The sequence below is a fragment of the Argiope bruennichi genome, chromosome 9 (assembly GCF_947563725.1).
Source record: "Argiope bruennichi chromosome 9, qqArgBrue1.1, whole genome shotgun sequence".
NCBI classification, from domain to species: domain Eukaryota; kingdom Metazoa; phylum Arthropoda; class Arachnida; order Araneae; family Araneidae; genus Argiope; species Argiope bruennichi.
In genome coordinates this window covers 2,277,301-2,295,163 of record NC_079159.1, presented here as the reverse complement: position 1 = coordinate 2,295,163, position 17,863 = coordinate 2,277,301, and the positions used below count along the sequence as shown (strand labels likewise).

At 33.6% G+C, this 17,863-nt stretch overlaps 1 protein-coding gene across 2 annotated transcripts; it reads left to right on the top strand.

Moving 5' to 3' along the window:
* Positions 1-423: 423 nt before the first annotated feature.
* Positions 424-15,058, top strand: LOC129983920 (putative methyltransferase DDB_G0268948). 2 transcript variants are annotated; one of them, XM_056093631.1, is made up of 7 exons: positions 424-499; positions 1,509-1,660; positions 5,293-5,453; positions 9,986-10,202; positions 11,196-11,293; positions 12,759-12,896; positions 14,830-15,058. In XM_056093631.1, exons 2-7 carry the CDS (start codon positions 1,520-1,522, stop codon positions 14,942-14,944), a joined length of 870 nt encoding a protein of 289 aa, XP_055949606.1. In that variant the 5' UTR covers positions 424-499; positions 1,509-1,519; the 3' UTR covers positions 14,945-15,058. The 2 variants fall into 2 exon arrangements, with proteins under 2 accessions (XP_055949606.1, XP_055949605.1); XM_056093630.1 differs by lacking the exon at positions 424-499 and adding an exon at positions 528-682.
* Positions 15,059-17,863: the final 2,805 nt, after the last annotated feature.

Below are 17,863 nucleotides of genomic sequence, written 5' to 3'. Positions count from 1 at the left end.
TCATAACTTTAAATAATTTTGCCTAGATTAATAAAATTCATTTTCAATTATTAAAATACAAAATATGATTTAATAATTATATATACCTAAAACTTATAAAATAACACAAAAAAAATTATGAAGTTACAAAATCTTTTTTGATTGATTTTATAAAAACTTTAGAAATTGTTTGAAGTAATAGTGGAAAACTGTGCTGTTTGAATGGCTATATGATTTTTACCAGAAAAAAAAAAAAGATTTAGTTCAGACTTTATTTGGGAAATAAAATATAGTTTTGTAAATGCTTTATTACATAAAGCCTAAAAACATAAAATACCATTTAGTTTACTTTCAGGTAGTTTTATCAAAGCCATAATCTATATACTTTTAATTGATGCAGTTTATTGTTATAGCTGGTAAAACCGTCATCTAGAAATCGAGTATAGTCACAGCGCCATCTACATGAGGGAACCTGTACTACCATCAATAATGTACAGGTTTGTGTAGTTTAGCAGTTGAGGTGAGTAACGCCCTTGTCTCTCTCTCTCTCTTTTTGTCTCTACAACTGTATAAGCTTTTATAAAAATAAACTCTGTAATCTTTTGAAAACGAATGAAATATGAGTATCTCATTATCGTATTATAAAAGCAAGAGTTCGCGAATTTTGTTTTACAAGCTCTCTTGGACAATTTAGATTCAGACAGTAAGTGCTGGGCATGCGTATTGTTTCAGTTGCAACACAGATGTCTGTGTAAGAGACATGCGCCCTACATCAATGTTTACTGTTAACTACAAATATTGCAATTTTGAGATTAGATAGGAAAATGAGTAAATGGAAAGTATGAGTTACTTAGCAATGAAATAGTTTGATATGCTAAGGGGTTCTACATTTGAATTAAGAGGAAACGGTGATACCTGAGAAATTTAAAGTTTCTAAATATTTTTTTTTTTTTTTTGGCAAGTTCTCGGTTATAGTTTATGGTACTATAATTTTTATATCGTATTTGATAATTAAAAATAAAAATCAGATAACTCGTAACTATTAATGTTTCGATATAGTTTTTTTTAATTACACAAATTCTTCTTTGTAGAAATTCTAATGTTATCCACCCATTATTTTCAGTACATAATTACATGGAAAAAATATTGTTTTATGATTAAATTATTCTCGAAAACAAACCTATATAAATACAAGAAACAATTATTAAAGGAATTGCAGAAAATTTCCTACAGATAAAGTTTTAAATTAAAATATTTGTAATGACGTATTTCTTTTTTTTTCTGAGATTTTTTTAAGTTTTAATGATATAAGATTTCAGATATTAGGCGTTAAATATTTCGTGCATGTTTAAAATAAGTTTTTGGAGAGAGAGAGGTAAATGCATGCAATTGAATTTTGGGCAAAAATAAATATATAAAAATCTTCTATCAGTGGTGTTTACAAATATAGTATTTCCGCAATGACATTATACACAGTGATATCAGTATTTTATATAAAATTATATGCATGCTTTAAAAATGTCTTACAGATTCGGTATTTATGGAATCGGAATCTGTTGGAATCATGTCGGACAAAAGCAAGCAATTCGGCGAACAATATGACGCAAACGTGTACTCTTCTTACCGAAAGGATACGCCTGTCGAACTGATCGAGAAAATCATAGATTTTTTAAAGGAAAAGGTAAGAATTTTCTTTTATTTATGATTTCTTATAGTGTTTTGTGTCTGTCTATCACTGAATTGTTAATACAGTTTTATTCATACTGTCAGTAGTAAATAATTGCCTTGCCACTTTTGCTATTTTTGTTTATTTTTAAATTTTTCTATTTTTTCTTCTTCTTTTGGAAAAAAAAAAAAAAAAAAAACTTATTACTTTGCCAAACTGGTTATTTTATACCTTGGGCTTTCATTTCAATAAAAAAAAAATGACATTTTTTACTGTCTCTTACACCTTGTATGCAGAGTATTGTAATCATCAAAAAATGAGTGATCATCGAATTAGTGATTTTGACTACTTTCCGACTTTCCTAGACCGAAAAACTACATTTTTAAAATGACATCTTTTTGCATGTGAATTTATTTCAAAAAGCTGAAAGAGCTTGCCGGACTTTTCTCCGTACAACCACCAGATTTCGATTTTCCCATTACGTTATTATGTTTTTAATTTCTTAAAGTAATATTCGCAACAAATTTTTGTATTTTAAAGTTCAAAATTTTGTTGCAGAGGCGGCTGTGGCCTGGTGGTACGGTTTTGAGTTTGAGACTGCAGAGTTTGAATTTGGTGCTGGCTAAATCCGTCGTAGTTGAATGTTCTCCCGATGGCGAGGTGCCGGTGTTTGGATAGAGGGATGACTGCTCAGGTGCCATCCTCGTCATCTGACCATGGTTCAAAATTACGAAATTCGTTACGAAATAGCCTTAGTGTTGTTTAAAACCTGGGCGTTAATGCAACTATTTAAATCAAATTCTAGTTGTTTGAAAACAACTGCAGATTTTGGCTTTGTAATGCTTTCGCTCTTAGATTTGCAAAGTGGAACCAATGGATCGACTTGCCGTATACGTAAGCGATATGCAATTGTAGCAAGCTTTATAGTACAGTGAAAAGGATATAACATGCACGTGGAACTCTTCTCTTCACTCAGAAATTGGTTCGAATTTATAATTTTGGTGATAAAACTATTTGCCAAATTGTCTAAATGAAGTATATTTTATGATTATTTTTATAATCATTAATTTCTGAATTATATTTTATAGTAGTAATAATAATATTTTATGAAGTAAATAATTATATATTTGTCAATAAATGTTATAAAGAATTACAAAATTTTAAGTTTTTATACAGACCCTGGGTCACATGAGTTTTATTTAATGGAATATTCTTGAGATACTAATAAAAAAAGTTCTATTCGTTTAAGAGAAAAATTAAATTAGATTTTCTTAACTCAAATATATTGTTTTATTAAAAAAAAAAAAAAAAAAACGCATGATTTTAAACCACTGTATTGAAAATATACTTATCAACGCCCGGAATTTCTCCTAGGCTGATTGCATTAATAAAAATCAAAGCTTCCTATTTCAGTCAGATTTGATCTACGAAGGTTGAAACATTTTTTTAATTTGAAAATTGCGGTATCAATAGTATTTTACTGAATATGATTCATGTGATGGAAGGACTGTATGAAATGTAGACTTCAAAAATTTTTCAGAACATTCATTGACAAAATATTATAATTTACGATATTTAAATCCTTTTGAAATTAAAATTCATAATCTGAACTTTATCATAAATCAAAGAATTTTTTTACAGAATAATTTTTAGATATTGTATAAATTATAAAAATTATCAAAATCTGGAATTAATTTTTTTTTTTTTTTGTTTTGTTCAAGAAGCCGTTAAGACCAAGTAACATAAATATTTATTTGAAAATTTTAATGGCCATTTTTTTTCCCGGACAAATCGCCTGGTCGCCAAAGCGGCTAGTATGTAATAAAAATGATACGAAACTCAATATCTTTAAGAAAAAGAATTAAAATGCCCATTGAATCCTGAATTGAATTTCCTTCTCTTCATTGATGTAACCAAGCATCTATTAAAAATGCCGTTACTAGAAGGCTACTTATATAAGGCTTACTGATGATTCTTAATTGCGTGATATAAAAAAATAGCTATTTAAAAATATATGTTGCGAATGATGATATTTGCTACATTGAGGTGTGGCTGCTGTTCCATTTCTTCTGCTGCCATTTACAAAGTAAAAGCTAGAGTTCTTAACACTGCAATTTCCTTTTTGGTTTTGTTGTATTATCGCCACGTTTAAAGACAATATAAAGGCTGCTTTTGGACGGACCTCGTAATTTTCAACGCTCTCTTACGATGAGCACGATATCACATTTGATACTCCCTTCACCACATTTCCACACCTTACTAACGGTAGGACTTTACTGTTACATTTTAATTCCCTGAAGTGAAAGTTACGAATGTATTTAAACAAAGATGAAATATAAAAATCAAATATTTAATTTAAAAAATTATTTCTATTTAGATATTTTTTCTAACTCTTTCAATTCTTTCGATTTTTTCTCTAATAGTTTTTTGCAAATCATTGGACTTACGCGAAAGAAGCAGGTTAAAAACTAAAACTTTAGAAAGCAGGTGGGATAAAAGTGCAAAATTCTGTGATTCTAAGACAAATTATCTGTTCAATCACAGCTTCGGGATCGGGTCTTATGTGGAAGTTTGGAAAGGGGGGGGGGATGCCAGCTCAGATGTCGTCTTCTTCATTTGACGAGATGAAGAAGACCTCGTAATTCTGATCCTTCAAAACTATGACCCAAAATTACCCTAGTGTTGCTTTAAAAATGGAAACGTTAATATAACTAAACACGACTTCGAGAACGAATCACTCCATCTTCGAGACCGGTTTCCATCGAAGAACCGCAGTATTAAAAGGGTTTTGAGAACATTTAACTTCCTCACTGTCAAAGTTTTATCGTTTATTTTTTCGTGACATTACCTACTGCAGTGTAATAAAATAATTATAAATATGATAGAAAAGTGCTTTAATAAGGTTTTTCAAGCGAAACGCATACAAAAAATATAGTTTAGTTGAATTGTTGTTGAAAATTAGGCACAATTTTTTATGGTATTTTATATGTATTTTTAATAAAATTTGATATTTACTTAATATCCAACTTGGCTTATTTTTGTGTAGCTTAGTTTATTTATATTAACGTTCCGTTTTAAATCGACACTTGTTATTATAGTTAGAGCTATTTGGAATGGATCTTGTAATTTTGAACAGCGAACAGATGACGAGGACGTTCACCTGAGCTGACACCTCCCTCTTCAATTTTCCACGCCATACCAGCGGGAGGACGTTTGGTCCCAATGGATTTAACGTGCACCAAATCCGCATACACGGCGGTTTTTTGGTGGAATCGGGTCTCAAACCCGAAACCTCTAGTTTCGAAGCTGTGGCCTCACCACTAGGCTACTACGGCCTATTTCTGCGTAGCACGTATTTCTATAATCAAAAAATATTTTATTAATACTAATTCTTATGTTTCTTTAGAGGTGCTTAAAACGTGTTGATAAAGTGCTTATTTTGTAAGATAAATTTTAATAACGCAACCTGACAAATATACTTGTCTTTAATTCACACTCTACGAATCGAATGATTAGTTATTAAATAACTAATTTTAGTTATTTAGGGTTAATTATAGTGCTCTGACATCACAATATTATTACTAGAGATTATTACATAGATAAATATTTTAGTATTAGTATTAAATTTTTGTTCCTGGTGTCCGCAGGTGCCGGAACCTCTGGAGACAGCCGTGGACGTTGGCTGCGGGAATGGCCAGAGTACCGTCATCCTCGCCCCCTACTTCAAACAAGTGCATGGATCCGACGTCAGTGAGGCGCAGATAGAACAGGCAAAAGCGAACAGATCACTTCCCAACGTCACATACGCGTGAGTGTGAGACTGTAAATATATTTCAGATTATTGTTTAAAGAACTGGTTCTGAAAAAATGGGGATGTTTGGTCTTTCCGCCTAGGAACTGCGGCAGCATGAAACTAGTTTCATTCAATCAATACAACGATAGCAGTGCTACTGCACAAACTCGTCTAAAATCGCTCTCTTCGTCAGCGGGCTTGTCTCTGAAAAGTGCCATAAGAAACAACAACGATAGCAATAAAATTGCTCTGAAAGTTTCGTTCTTTGAAATAAGTATTTAAAAATTTTTACTGAACATAATTATAATTATGTTTAGATAAAATTGCATCGCGTAAAAAATAAATGGGAAATTGTTTAATCCTTCAAACTCAACTTGAAACATAGTTTACAAATTTTAATTTGTTTAAAAGACACTTTTTTTTTCCTGAAAAATCTATAATTCTGTTACGATAAGAATATGACACATTTTATTAATCTAGATTAGAGGTTCCGAACTTGTGGTGGAGGCGGCCGCCTCCCCCAGAGTAAGCAGAGAAAGAGTACATGAAAGTGATCTCTTTTATGGCAGAGTACACGAAACATAAAGGATAAGTCATTGACTGACTGCTCTGATCCGCCCGAAGGCACACGGAAAAATCTGAATGACTGGACAAGCTGTAACAGTAACACTAACGGATATCGTGGTTGAGTCCTAAAGGCCATCACACCGGCCACGGTACAACCCTTCCCTAAGGAAGTATGTCCCGTCATCGATGGGAGGTAGCCACTCCCACCCGTTCGTGTACTCTCAAGGGTGGCGAGAACCAGCTTCCATACTGGAAGCTTCTTATCCTCAATTACCAGGTCCCCCCCCCTCTCCCCGAGGAACAAGCATAAAGAATTTTTTTTAAAAAATTCTAACATTCTGTTTTTCCAAGATCATCTAAAGAGTAAAAAAAAAAAAAAAAAAAAAAAAAAAAATTAGAAGCTCGGAATTATATCCGCGAAATAAGAAAAAGGAAAGAGATTAATCAGTTCACCGCCAATCATATTCCATGCGTCGTCCACGTCTTCGCAAAATCTCTACCTTCACAAGAGTCCACTGTTCGTTCTGTCTGTTTTGTTTAGGATTATGCAGAAAAACAAACTTTCGAGCCTTTGTTAAAAATGTGATTAAAAATGGATCACACTAAATAATCATTTACTTTCATCGTATTGAATGACTGTGGAATTATTCTGATGTTGTTTTCTTTTGTTTACACGTGATTCTCGATGACCGCAATTGATCCAATACTCTTATAAAAGTGGAGGAAAAAATATGAAATCATTAGTGAATCTCACAAATGTTATTACACTGGCTTGATTCTTTTCGACTCAGTTTAACTTAATAACATTTATAAAATCAGATAAGATTTTTAAGTGAACCTTCATCCTTAACGTTTGTAATGAAAACTTTTTTTCGCGTAGCAAAGATTGAAGATGTTAGTGAAGGGGCGAAGGTTAAAATTGAAAGTTTAATCAAGTGATAGGAGAACGAGAAAATGTTGAAGAACTCTGATTAAGTTCAGTGCAATCACGATTTCACGGACAAAGAATTTTCTTCCATTGACTGATAGCTTTCAAAATTTGATGCCGATCATTAGTTTGTTTGAGGAGACCTAATTCCAATCGTTAGTGTTTTTCATTTTCATCTCGGAGAGATAGAAATATTTCCGAAATAGGTGCGTTTTTGCGAGTCGGGAAATCTAAAGCTCTTACATTCATCGAGATACTGTGATTGCAATATTTTATAGTATACAAAAAAATGAAAAAAAAAAAAAAATGGAGAAATCAGTCACTCCGTGACGGGTGTTAATTTTTATTATCTTATGCAATGGAACATGACAAAACTGCATTTTTGTAATAAACTAAATCCATTTTTCTATTCTTACATGCTCTACATCAATCTTAAGTCTCTTTGGTCTTAATTTATAACTAATGGCGATTTTGCCTTCTTGTGATCCTTTCTTCGAGAGATGTCTCATCTAATTTTGTTTTAAACCGATTACTGCTCACATTTCATTCATAGTTTCTCTGCATTGGTTTAAAATTTCGTATTTCACATTAGTCGGAGTACAAAACTGACGGTTTGTACTCCGACATTTACATTACACATGTTTCCATTACTGACGTCATCTGCTTTAACCTCATGGCAATTCTGGACTGCATTTTCAAGTTGGAAGTAAAGTTATTTTTATTCACAATCATCAAGAATTAACACGCACACGCACGCGCACATATACCACCCTGCCTTAGACTTCGGCGTGAAATGAATGACCAAACCATCGTAACTCATAACATTAGACTCTGCGGTCAACTATGTAATGGATCCCAGTACAAGCAGCACGTGCGCCCCCCCCATATTGAAATGCGTATTATCTGCCATTGGTAATATGCCTCAAGAGTCATCATTATTTTTGCTCACACCAGGGAATGTTTTTATTCGCATTAAGTCTTTGTAAACTGAAATTATGTTTTTGTAGATTAATATCAAGATGCAGCGGTCTAAAAATTGCCTTTGGTTATCCACTTCACCATCTCAAGTTTATTGCAACCTCTGATTTAGTCTCTATGACATCGCAGATGTCACTATTGAAGATTTTTTTTCCCTTTAGTTTGTGTGCGCGTGCATGTAAGTTTAAAAAATTGTGCTATGCCTCTTGCAGTACGTCCGACTTTATTCGTTATTTTGAGAACCTTTTAAAGTGAAACATTTAAAAGCCATTCATGTCCACATCCATTTTTATTCTTTATTCTCTTTCGTTTTTGTGTATATTATTAAAAAATAAATTCTTACTGTTTCTAGGAAACAACAGGATAACCGATGGAAAGACTTGATAGAGATGGAAGATATCAAATAAAAAAAAAAAAAAGGTTGAGTTCCCGCCGGGCTGCAGCATCAGATAACGGGATTCAAAATTCAGACTCGAGGACAATTCATTAGAAAATAGTTTGGGTTTTTTTCCCCCCTCGTCTCATTTGTTATTTAAATATGAGCTTTAATTTATTGCCTTCTCCGAATAATTAGGTCACAATTAGAAGTTTAACTATTCTCATTTAATTCTCAATTCCACCTGCCCGAGTCCAACCCATTTCGTTTCTCATTCATAAATTACCCTCTTCCGTCCCTTCTTATATTTTTGAATATTTCATTTCTTGTTATAATTTTGTCTGTTTCGTTTTCTATTATATTTTTGCCACCAGACCATCGAACTCCAGCGGCAAAGTATGAATTTTGGAAGTGGAACTCTAGAGTTAGAAACTCAGTTCCATCAAAGATTTGCCATGGATGAACATTTAATGCATTGTAATATCCTGGTCAAAACTGGCCAAATAAGTGAGTAGCGTAAAAAAATAATTCTTTTATTTAAAGCCCTATATATTTACAAAGAACAACTTGTTCTCAGCTAGGTTACTATGATTTACTAAATCAAACGACAGTTCAATCACGAAATAGTTCATCAGTCGAATCGGAAAATAAGTCACCAAAAAAAAAAAAAAAAAAACGCTAACGGGTTATTAGCTCTAAACGGCTTCTCCAGGGCCGTTCCAAAAATCCACCGATCTTTATTGGATGAACCTTAACTCAGATGCCCGAATCATACGGAGCTTCTCAAAGAAAGGAGAAAAAAAAAGAAAAAAAAAAAAAAAACCAAGAACAATTTTTTCTCACTCTGAACTCTCCTTCGAATCCCTTGTCTTTTCTTTCTCTGGAAAAAACCGCGTTTTTTTTTCATTAGACACCCGCCTTCGGTTTCTCATTGGTGAACTTGAGCTCCCTATCACCCAATAGCTACTCAGCAACGTTTCCTCAATAGTCTAAACCCGATCGAGGGAATCTCTGTTAAGGAACCATTTTTGTGGGCGACCGCCTCTTGAACACATGTCAGTCTCAATCAACGCCGGCTGGAGTGCACCTATGTTTGACATTTAATGGCAATGGTTGCTGGTGATTGATCGGTTCTTGATGACTTGAGGAATCTCTTCAAAAGGAAAAAAAGTTTAGCATTTGGGTGTTTCGACGTTCCTCTCCCTTGAAAACATGATGGATCTATTTGAAATGACGGGACACACATCTGTTTTTCCACACCTGGATATAGTAACAATTGACCAGATATAATGACTCTCCTAGTGAAAAGGATCCACATTTACAGATCCGAATGCACTTCAGATGTCTGGGAAAGCGAGAGAAGTTACATCTGGTATGAATGCCTTTAACTTTGTAAGGGAAAAGGAAAAACGTTACAGCATGATTAAGTTAATTACAGTAACATTGATAAGAATGAGAGTTTTGAAGTCGAACGAACGCTTTTGCAACAGTTGCCGAAAATCTTGACCTCGGATCAGAATGAATGTACTTGCCTTTCTTATATCCCTAATGTAGCTTTATGAAATCCTATATGAAACATTTCCGAAAATATTAAACCAATCCAAATCGCAAATGGCCCTCTCTCTGGCCAGAAATGAACATAATAATGATTTCATAGAAATTCTACTGTTTCTTTAATTTTGCAATCCTTTCCAACAGAGCAGGCCCGGCGGAGAAACTGCCTTTCTGTGACGGCTCCGTGCAGCTGCTGACGGCTGCTACTGCCCTCCACTGGTTCGATCTGGACACGTTTCTGCCAGAGGCCAGGCGAGTGTTGTGCGTGAACGGCGTCATGGCCGTCTACGGATATCTGAACATGAAGCCACTTTTTGAGAACCCGACAAGAGCCAAGGAAGTCGATGAACTTTTTGATAAGGTAACTAAGCATTGAGTTAATCGATGTGGATTATGGAGAAAGTTAAATGGGTACTGTTGACAAAGCTTTAAATGGAAACCACTAAATTTTAATAATTTCATCTTTGAATGTTGGCACCTAAAAAGAAGACTTCAGCTTAGGTAGTTTTGAGTTCAACTAAAAGAAAAATACCGATATAAATTTTATATTATAAAACAAAAATATATCAGGTTTGTAAATTCTATTTATTTTAATTTCATTTCATTTTGTCAACACTTTTAAGACCACGCTAATTTTATTTTTAATTTCTTAATAACTTGCAATATGCTCAGGTCAAATCAACGGTGGATGGTTGTATGTACTGGTGATATTTTTTTCTATTAATTATTTATTTATTTTTTTTTTTTTTTTTGGCGCAAGTGCCAATATTGACCAAACGTGTTAATTTAAAATACAGAAAAATGACTCATTAAAAACAGTAAGGGGATGCAAAGTTAAAAGAACAAAGTGAAAATGGAAATGAGATATTACACATGAAATGGATGTCAGTTAGAAATGAAAACACATTAACATGGTAAGGTTCACCAATTCTATCTTTCAAATTTGGATAATCTCTTCCAAAATATTTTATTCTTAGAAAACGGTACTTAAGGCATTCACATATGATATTCCGGACAGAAATTAGGGTACTACATCTTGCACAAATTGGAGCTGTATCCGAATGAAGTAAATGCTTGTGAGTAAAATAAGTAGGACCACTGCGAAGCTTTGTTAACATGACACCCATTCTCCGGCTAAGAGACTTGAAACCAAGAAATAGATGGAATGCAATTGATTATCAAATCAAGGGAATGTTGCCATATATGGAGAGACCATCGTCTTAAAATTTGATCTAAGTCTTTAAACGGAACAAATGTTTCTTCATTTGAGCTAGCTGGATTTTTTTTCCGTAATATCTTACATGATATAACGAAATTTGATAACCTGCAACATAAGTTGTACTTTTCTTTCCAGTATTGCAAGGTGCTGGAGCCTCATCATGTTATGTCTAAAGTATCGATTCTGCAAAACAGGTACAAAGATGTCAAATTTCCCTTTGAAGAAGTCAACAGGCGAGTTGCTCTTTGATACCTCATTATATTTAAGCTATCACTTACACTCTGAAGAATTTTAGATATGATTCCAATTTTTTGTTACGCAATAATGAATACTGTTTCATTATTGCATAACAAAAAAACAAAAAAGACTTTTGATTATGTTATTTTTGAAAACGCAACTTTTACAATGCAATATGCTTTATATTTAAGTCAAATGACTATTCAATCATTTCGTCGTGTGTTAACCAAATTATAATACGGCTGAAATGTCACAATGGGTTTCAGTACCAAAAATAAATAGATAAAGGATTTTATGATGATTCTTTTTTTAAAAAAATAGAACTTGCAATGGTAATAATTTTTTTTTTAAAAAATTATTGGTTTTGTAAAATGAATAGTAATGGTAATTGTTGATTTTCAGAGCAAAGACAACTGCTTGGGTGATGACTGTAACTCTTTCACTCATCCAATTAATCTTTACCATGAATGATGTTCTTGGTTCTATTAAGATACCAGTACCATTCGAACAAGGCTTCATTATTAGCATTGTAATGCCCGTTTTAAATCCAGTTTGTCTCCACCTTTGCCTTTTTTTCGGATCCTTTCTTGCTTGTATTACCGTCTCTGTAAATGCAACTTGATAACTGCAATCATTTGTGTACGTGCCCATCTTCTATCTGTTAATAAGTTGGACTCTGTGCAACAGGTAAACTGTAGGTGGCAGTCATCTGCTGTTAAAATTATTTTATGCCCTCAATATGTTTACTAGAACTCTTTAAACGCTTCTACTATATTAGAAGCGAATGGTGTCGAATCTCCTTTTGAGTAAATCTCTCTTTTGAAAAACATAGACAGTTGACATTTTAACTTTCTGTCATACAGTGAGGAGGCATTGTTTGTAATCGACAGACTTGCAGCATCTTCTCCGTGTTTTGACCTTCGTCGTCTAAATGAAGCCTTGACACTCGGATGGTTCCTCTCGCTCACCATTCAAGACGGTGCATCATTTTGACATTTTATTGATTTATTTTTCAGTTTTGATTGTTGCGAGCGCCCACAGAATGGCAAAAAGATGTAGATGCATGTTTCAAAGAAATTCGACTTGAAACAATTATGTATATTTATTTTTCAGAGAAATAAACAAATCTTTGTATGAGGTGAAGAATGATGCATCGGAGGGCACAGGGTTAAAATATTTGCTTGTTTCGAGCCGGGAAAATGAAATCTGATACTAATCTTTACACCAAAACTGTAGATTTGATTAAAATTTCCGCTTGTGTCTAGTACAATCAATCAGCAACAAAAAAAGAGACCTTAAAATTCATATCTGCTTTCTTTCCCTACATTACACGATACGATGCGAGTGCACAAAAGAACCGAAAGCAAAAATACTCCCATTAGTTCTTAACTGAATTCTTGAAACATCCAGATTTTGTAAGAGGTATTTCAACTAAATATTTATTTATTTATTTATTTTCAGGTGTCCGGACGTCCGCTGTTGTTTCGAGGGCAAGTTACCGGATGTCGTGAACTACGTGAGCACATGGTCCGGGTATCAAAATTTCAAGAAAGTCGACAACAAAGGGGCTGAAGAATTGCTCGATTATTTCAGAAAGAGGTAAGCCTTCCTAAGGTTTCCGGCAAGTGATTGTAATCACAATCCGAAAATATATATATAATATACCGTTGAAAGCGAGATACTGTAATTTTCAGCTCCCCCTCCCCCCGACACACACGCACACTCGAAGGTGTGTGGGATGTTGGTTTTTAATGAATTTTTAGAAACATTTTATAAAATTTATATAGTTTTTAGAGAACTTCTGATACGATTTATTACACCATTGGTGCAACTGTACAAAGTAATAAAGTAAATTGAAATGGAATCGATTCACGTGACAATACTCTCCGATTTGGATGTTGCATGAATTATTTATCTGTGAAAAATTGAAGGCAATCCTAGACTCTTTCGGAGGCATCGTGTAGTGTTGTATATGTGTTGCATATTGAATGGGCAAAAGTAAGTAAAAACTTTAAATATTCATAAAAAAAAATGACCAAAATAAAAAAACGGTTTGCAGGTTTAGGTCACTGAAATTTTTTTAAGATAAGAAAAAAAATCAGAAAAAAGCCGACAGATGGAGCTGGTACGAACGACTAAGTTGGAAATAGGCAAATGAGACAGGCGATTGTAATTAATTACGCTCTTGATCCAGAATAACAGTCTTGCCATGAACTTTTACCGTTGGACCCGTAGAGAGAGAGAAACGTTTGCGAGATATGCTCTCTCCGAAATTGAACAAGATCCCTCCTGAGTCTTTAAAATCTTGAGGACAGATGAACCCCTTCTTTCGCTTTATAGTGACGTTAGTACACATAACTGTCGCAACTGGGTGACGTCACTGAGAAACCTCTGCTTTCCCCCAAAGTCACAGTGTGGTGTGGGTTCATAGGTTCTTTCATGATAGGACTCCTCTTCTTTGAAGCACAGTGTTCAGAAAATGTGTAAAAAATGATGAGCGTAAATGCTCAACTTTATTTAACGCTTCTGCTGGAAAAGTTGGTCCATGTTAGCGTGAAAAAGATGCGCTTTCTCCTCTTACGTTTATGCAAGATGGAACAACAAGCCACACTGCTACTCCAGTCAAGGAATCCCTGATACAGACGTTCAGAGAAGAGAGAATCATTAGCAGATGTTGCAAGTTTCCATGGCCTCCTCGGTCTCTAAATTCGACACCAGAAGATTTTTGGTATGGGAAAATTTTAAGAGAGGTGTATCGATCGTGTCCATTCAGTGTGTTCTCGACGGTTTTGATCTTTCAATTCCGAACTGTCTTATATACAACCGGACATGCTACAAGCTGCCGTTGCCGAATTTGTGATACGCCTGCAATGTGTTATGACCTGTGGTGGTAGACATGCGAAACACATATTGCTATAATAAATGGTTTGGTATTTTTGTTATTTGATTATCTTTTCTTCATTTATGTGCGAAACGCCACCTATCGGTTGTTTTTTAATTATTTTTTCTTATCTAAAAAGACAAATCATGTGACTTATCGATGCTAAACCTGCAAACCGTTTATTTTGCTTAATTTTTCGAGTTTTATAAATTTATAAAACACGGATGTTTTTCCCACCATGTATCTTATCTATGTGAAACAAAGCCTTTTATATATTAAAAGCCGAATTGCTAATTCTTAAATCCAATTAAATACCTTCTTTAGACTCAGGGGAAGTTTATGAAACTTATATGGTTTAATAGTCTTGGTTCACACCGATGAGTTTTGCACTGGCAAATAAGTTTGAACGCACAAACACCAGCAAGGCTTATGATCATGCAAATAATTTCATGTCATTCCCACCTTTTTTTTTTTTAATTTCTTTTAATTTCCCTCATTGCTTGATTTTTGTAAATGAAATTGCATTTTACAGCATTTATTTGTGTTGCAGATAAAATAATTACTTCAAAAATTAAGATGGGTATGTAATTTAAGTTGATATTTGTAGTCACTTCAAAAAGTTCTTTACAATAATCCTTCCCATTTCATCAGATTATATGAGATCGGAGCTACTTGCAGTGTTTCTCCAGAAGATTCCGTTACCTTATACCGGGACTTTCAACTTATTCTTTGCCGGAAAACCAAAGATGGATCGTTTGCGCGATAAGTTTCAACCAGAAACATTCAAGTGATCGTTAACTACTGCGTTTGTTATTTATAAGCGTTTGCAGTGCTTTACATCTTGTTGAGATTTTTGTAAAATAAAGATTTTTTTTTATTATGTGCTGTTTGGAACTTATTTTGGAATGTTTTTCCGAAATACATTCTCAGGAATTAATCCAAATGATATATGATCAATAACAATTCAGTTTGTTAACACATTGCATACGAGTCACGAGATTTCTTGTTTTTAGCAGATCGAACGTTGTGACCGGGTCAAGAGATATCCCGTTTTCCTATTTTTTCGGCTAAATCAATGTATAAACAATCAGAGGCAAATATTTAGCACATTACAGACCGCAAAGAAATCTGTAAGACATACGCAGGAGACAACACGTTTTTGGGCAAACTTGTACGTTCTAAAATCATCATAACTTTGTTATTTATGAAGTTATAACGGACGGCGCACGCAACACGAGAAAACTCGTGAGAGGTCCTTAATGGCTTAAAACAAGATACTGCTGCAAATCGTGCAGAACACCATTGCACAAGGGAATGTGCTTTACCAAATATCACACTCTAAAGCATTATTCAAGTCTATGAAATAAATAATAGTTAAAATGTAAAAAATCTTATGTAATAAATACATGTATAAAATATATAGTGATATGTAAGAGTACTTTATGTAAATATAATACCATATGCAAATTTAAAATATGCATATATGCATCCAATTGCTTGCCAAGCCTGCTTCTAGAACGTTCAAAAATGTACAGGCCCTGGGAACGAGCAGATCGCCATACGCAATGCGTAAATACGATGATGGCTGCAGGTCTATCGTAAGTAAAACAGTCTTACACATTCAGCCTATTACAGTAAAAAAAGGTTTTTATAATAAATGAAAAATTTAATTAGAAGTTGTGTAGTAAAATATAAAATGTAGTTCGAATTACCTATTTATAATTTATATATTAACGTTCTATATTTAGAAGTAAGGGTTGTGTATGGATGTCGATGGCATGATATTTCACATCAAAGTTCCGTGGCATCCCTTGAGACAGTTTATACACACAATGGATAGAATTTATATAAGGCTGTTAGTATAACACGGCTTTAATGTCTGACACAATTAGCTTTTTTCTGTTCCGGGAATCGTGAACACCAAAGTTGTGCATAAGAGATTTCATTGGAAATAAACACAACCAGTATTCTTGGCGAACCATTTGGCGACTAAGGAGGAATTAAAAAGTGAGATTAAAGTACAATCAGGAGATATATAGACGAACCAAACGTTGATAGAATGATGCCTTGGACTTGACTCCCCTTAAAAGTTTATTTGCACAGTAAGTGGAGTAAGTGCAAGGCTATTAAAGTAATTTGGCTTTAATTTTTATAGTATTTTGTTATTTGAAAAGTAATTTCAATGCTATACATGAAAGATTTGTTGGAAATTAAGCACAACCGATATTCCTAACGAATCAACTGGTCGTCAAAGGCGGCTAGTGCGTAGAAACTTGAGTTTTTGAGAAAAACTTGAAGAGGTTAGTATGCAATAAACTTGAGAATCTTAGGAAGATGAATTTTATTTTAAAGTAAATATTCGAAGAAAATTTAAAGAAATCTTTAAAAAGTTCTAACACTTTAATGACTTTAATGATCTTTCCAAAGGGCATTGTATTACTTCTGATCAATTTCATGCTTAAAGAAAAGAAAAGGAAAAAAAAAAAAAAACATATTTTTTTCAAGCATCAATTGTGAATAAGGTTATATTTATAGCCATTAAATTATATTTATTATCAAATCTGAAATTTAGATGTAGGATCAATATAGATAGCAAATTAAAAAAAGGCAATTAATTTTGAAATTTATTAGCAAACTTAAATCTAAAAATTATTAAGGGCGAAATACATTAAAACATAAATATATTAACAAGAGGAAGACGCAAAGATTGAATTCGGGATGATATATAATGTATTTTTACGATGTCCTTTTATCAAAATATTAAAGTGAAATGGCCAATCAGCTCCATGAAAATAGACTTCAAACTTTGGTATAGCTTACATGTTAGGTATTTGTCTTCGCATTCAGTAGCCCAACGATGTGGTTGTGAAAGTACCATTTCGTAAGTGAAAAGCATGGCTGGTTGCCAATGCATCTTTTATTTTCCAAGCCGCGGTGCCCTGGTGATAAGGTCTCAGTTGCGGAGCCGGAGGGTTTCAGATTCGAGACCCGATTCCACCGAAAAATATTCGTGTAAGCGGGTATGGTGCACGTTAAATCCGTCGGGGCCGAACGTCCTTCCACTGGTGTGGCGTGGAAGTTTGGAGAGGGGGTGCCAGCTTAGGTGTCGTCCTCGTCATCTGACCACGGTTCATAATTATGAGGTCCGTCCCAAAAACGTGACGCTAATATAATTAAACTAAACTTTTATTTTTCAAATTAATAATTTACGAATGGTTTTAATTAATAAACTTTTCATTGATTATACAAAAATAAATCTTTCTTCTCTTAATACGTGAATTATTATTTTCATTTGAAAGAAAAATAATTAAATATAACTCTAATGGTTATACATAATTTAATTTACTATTAACATCTTAAGACACCTAAAAGTTTATTTTTTTATTTTAATAATGACAAATGAATTGCTCTTTTTCGATGAAATCGTATTAATAACAGAAATGAAAGAAAACAGCTGATCATTTTTTTAATTATCCCAACAAACCTTTTCGATATTCATAAACGAAAACAAACAATAGAAAAGAAGTTATTGATCGGCTAGGCAGATGTTTTAATCAGATGATGTGGCATGCTCGGTATGCTGCTCGACTTTTTTTATGCAGGAGAGATATTTTTAAATGCAAATGTTCTTAAATGGAAAAAAAAAAATGGCTGTTGCGAATAATCAAAATTTATCTATTGTGTC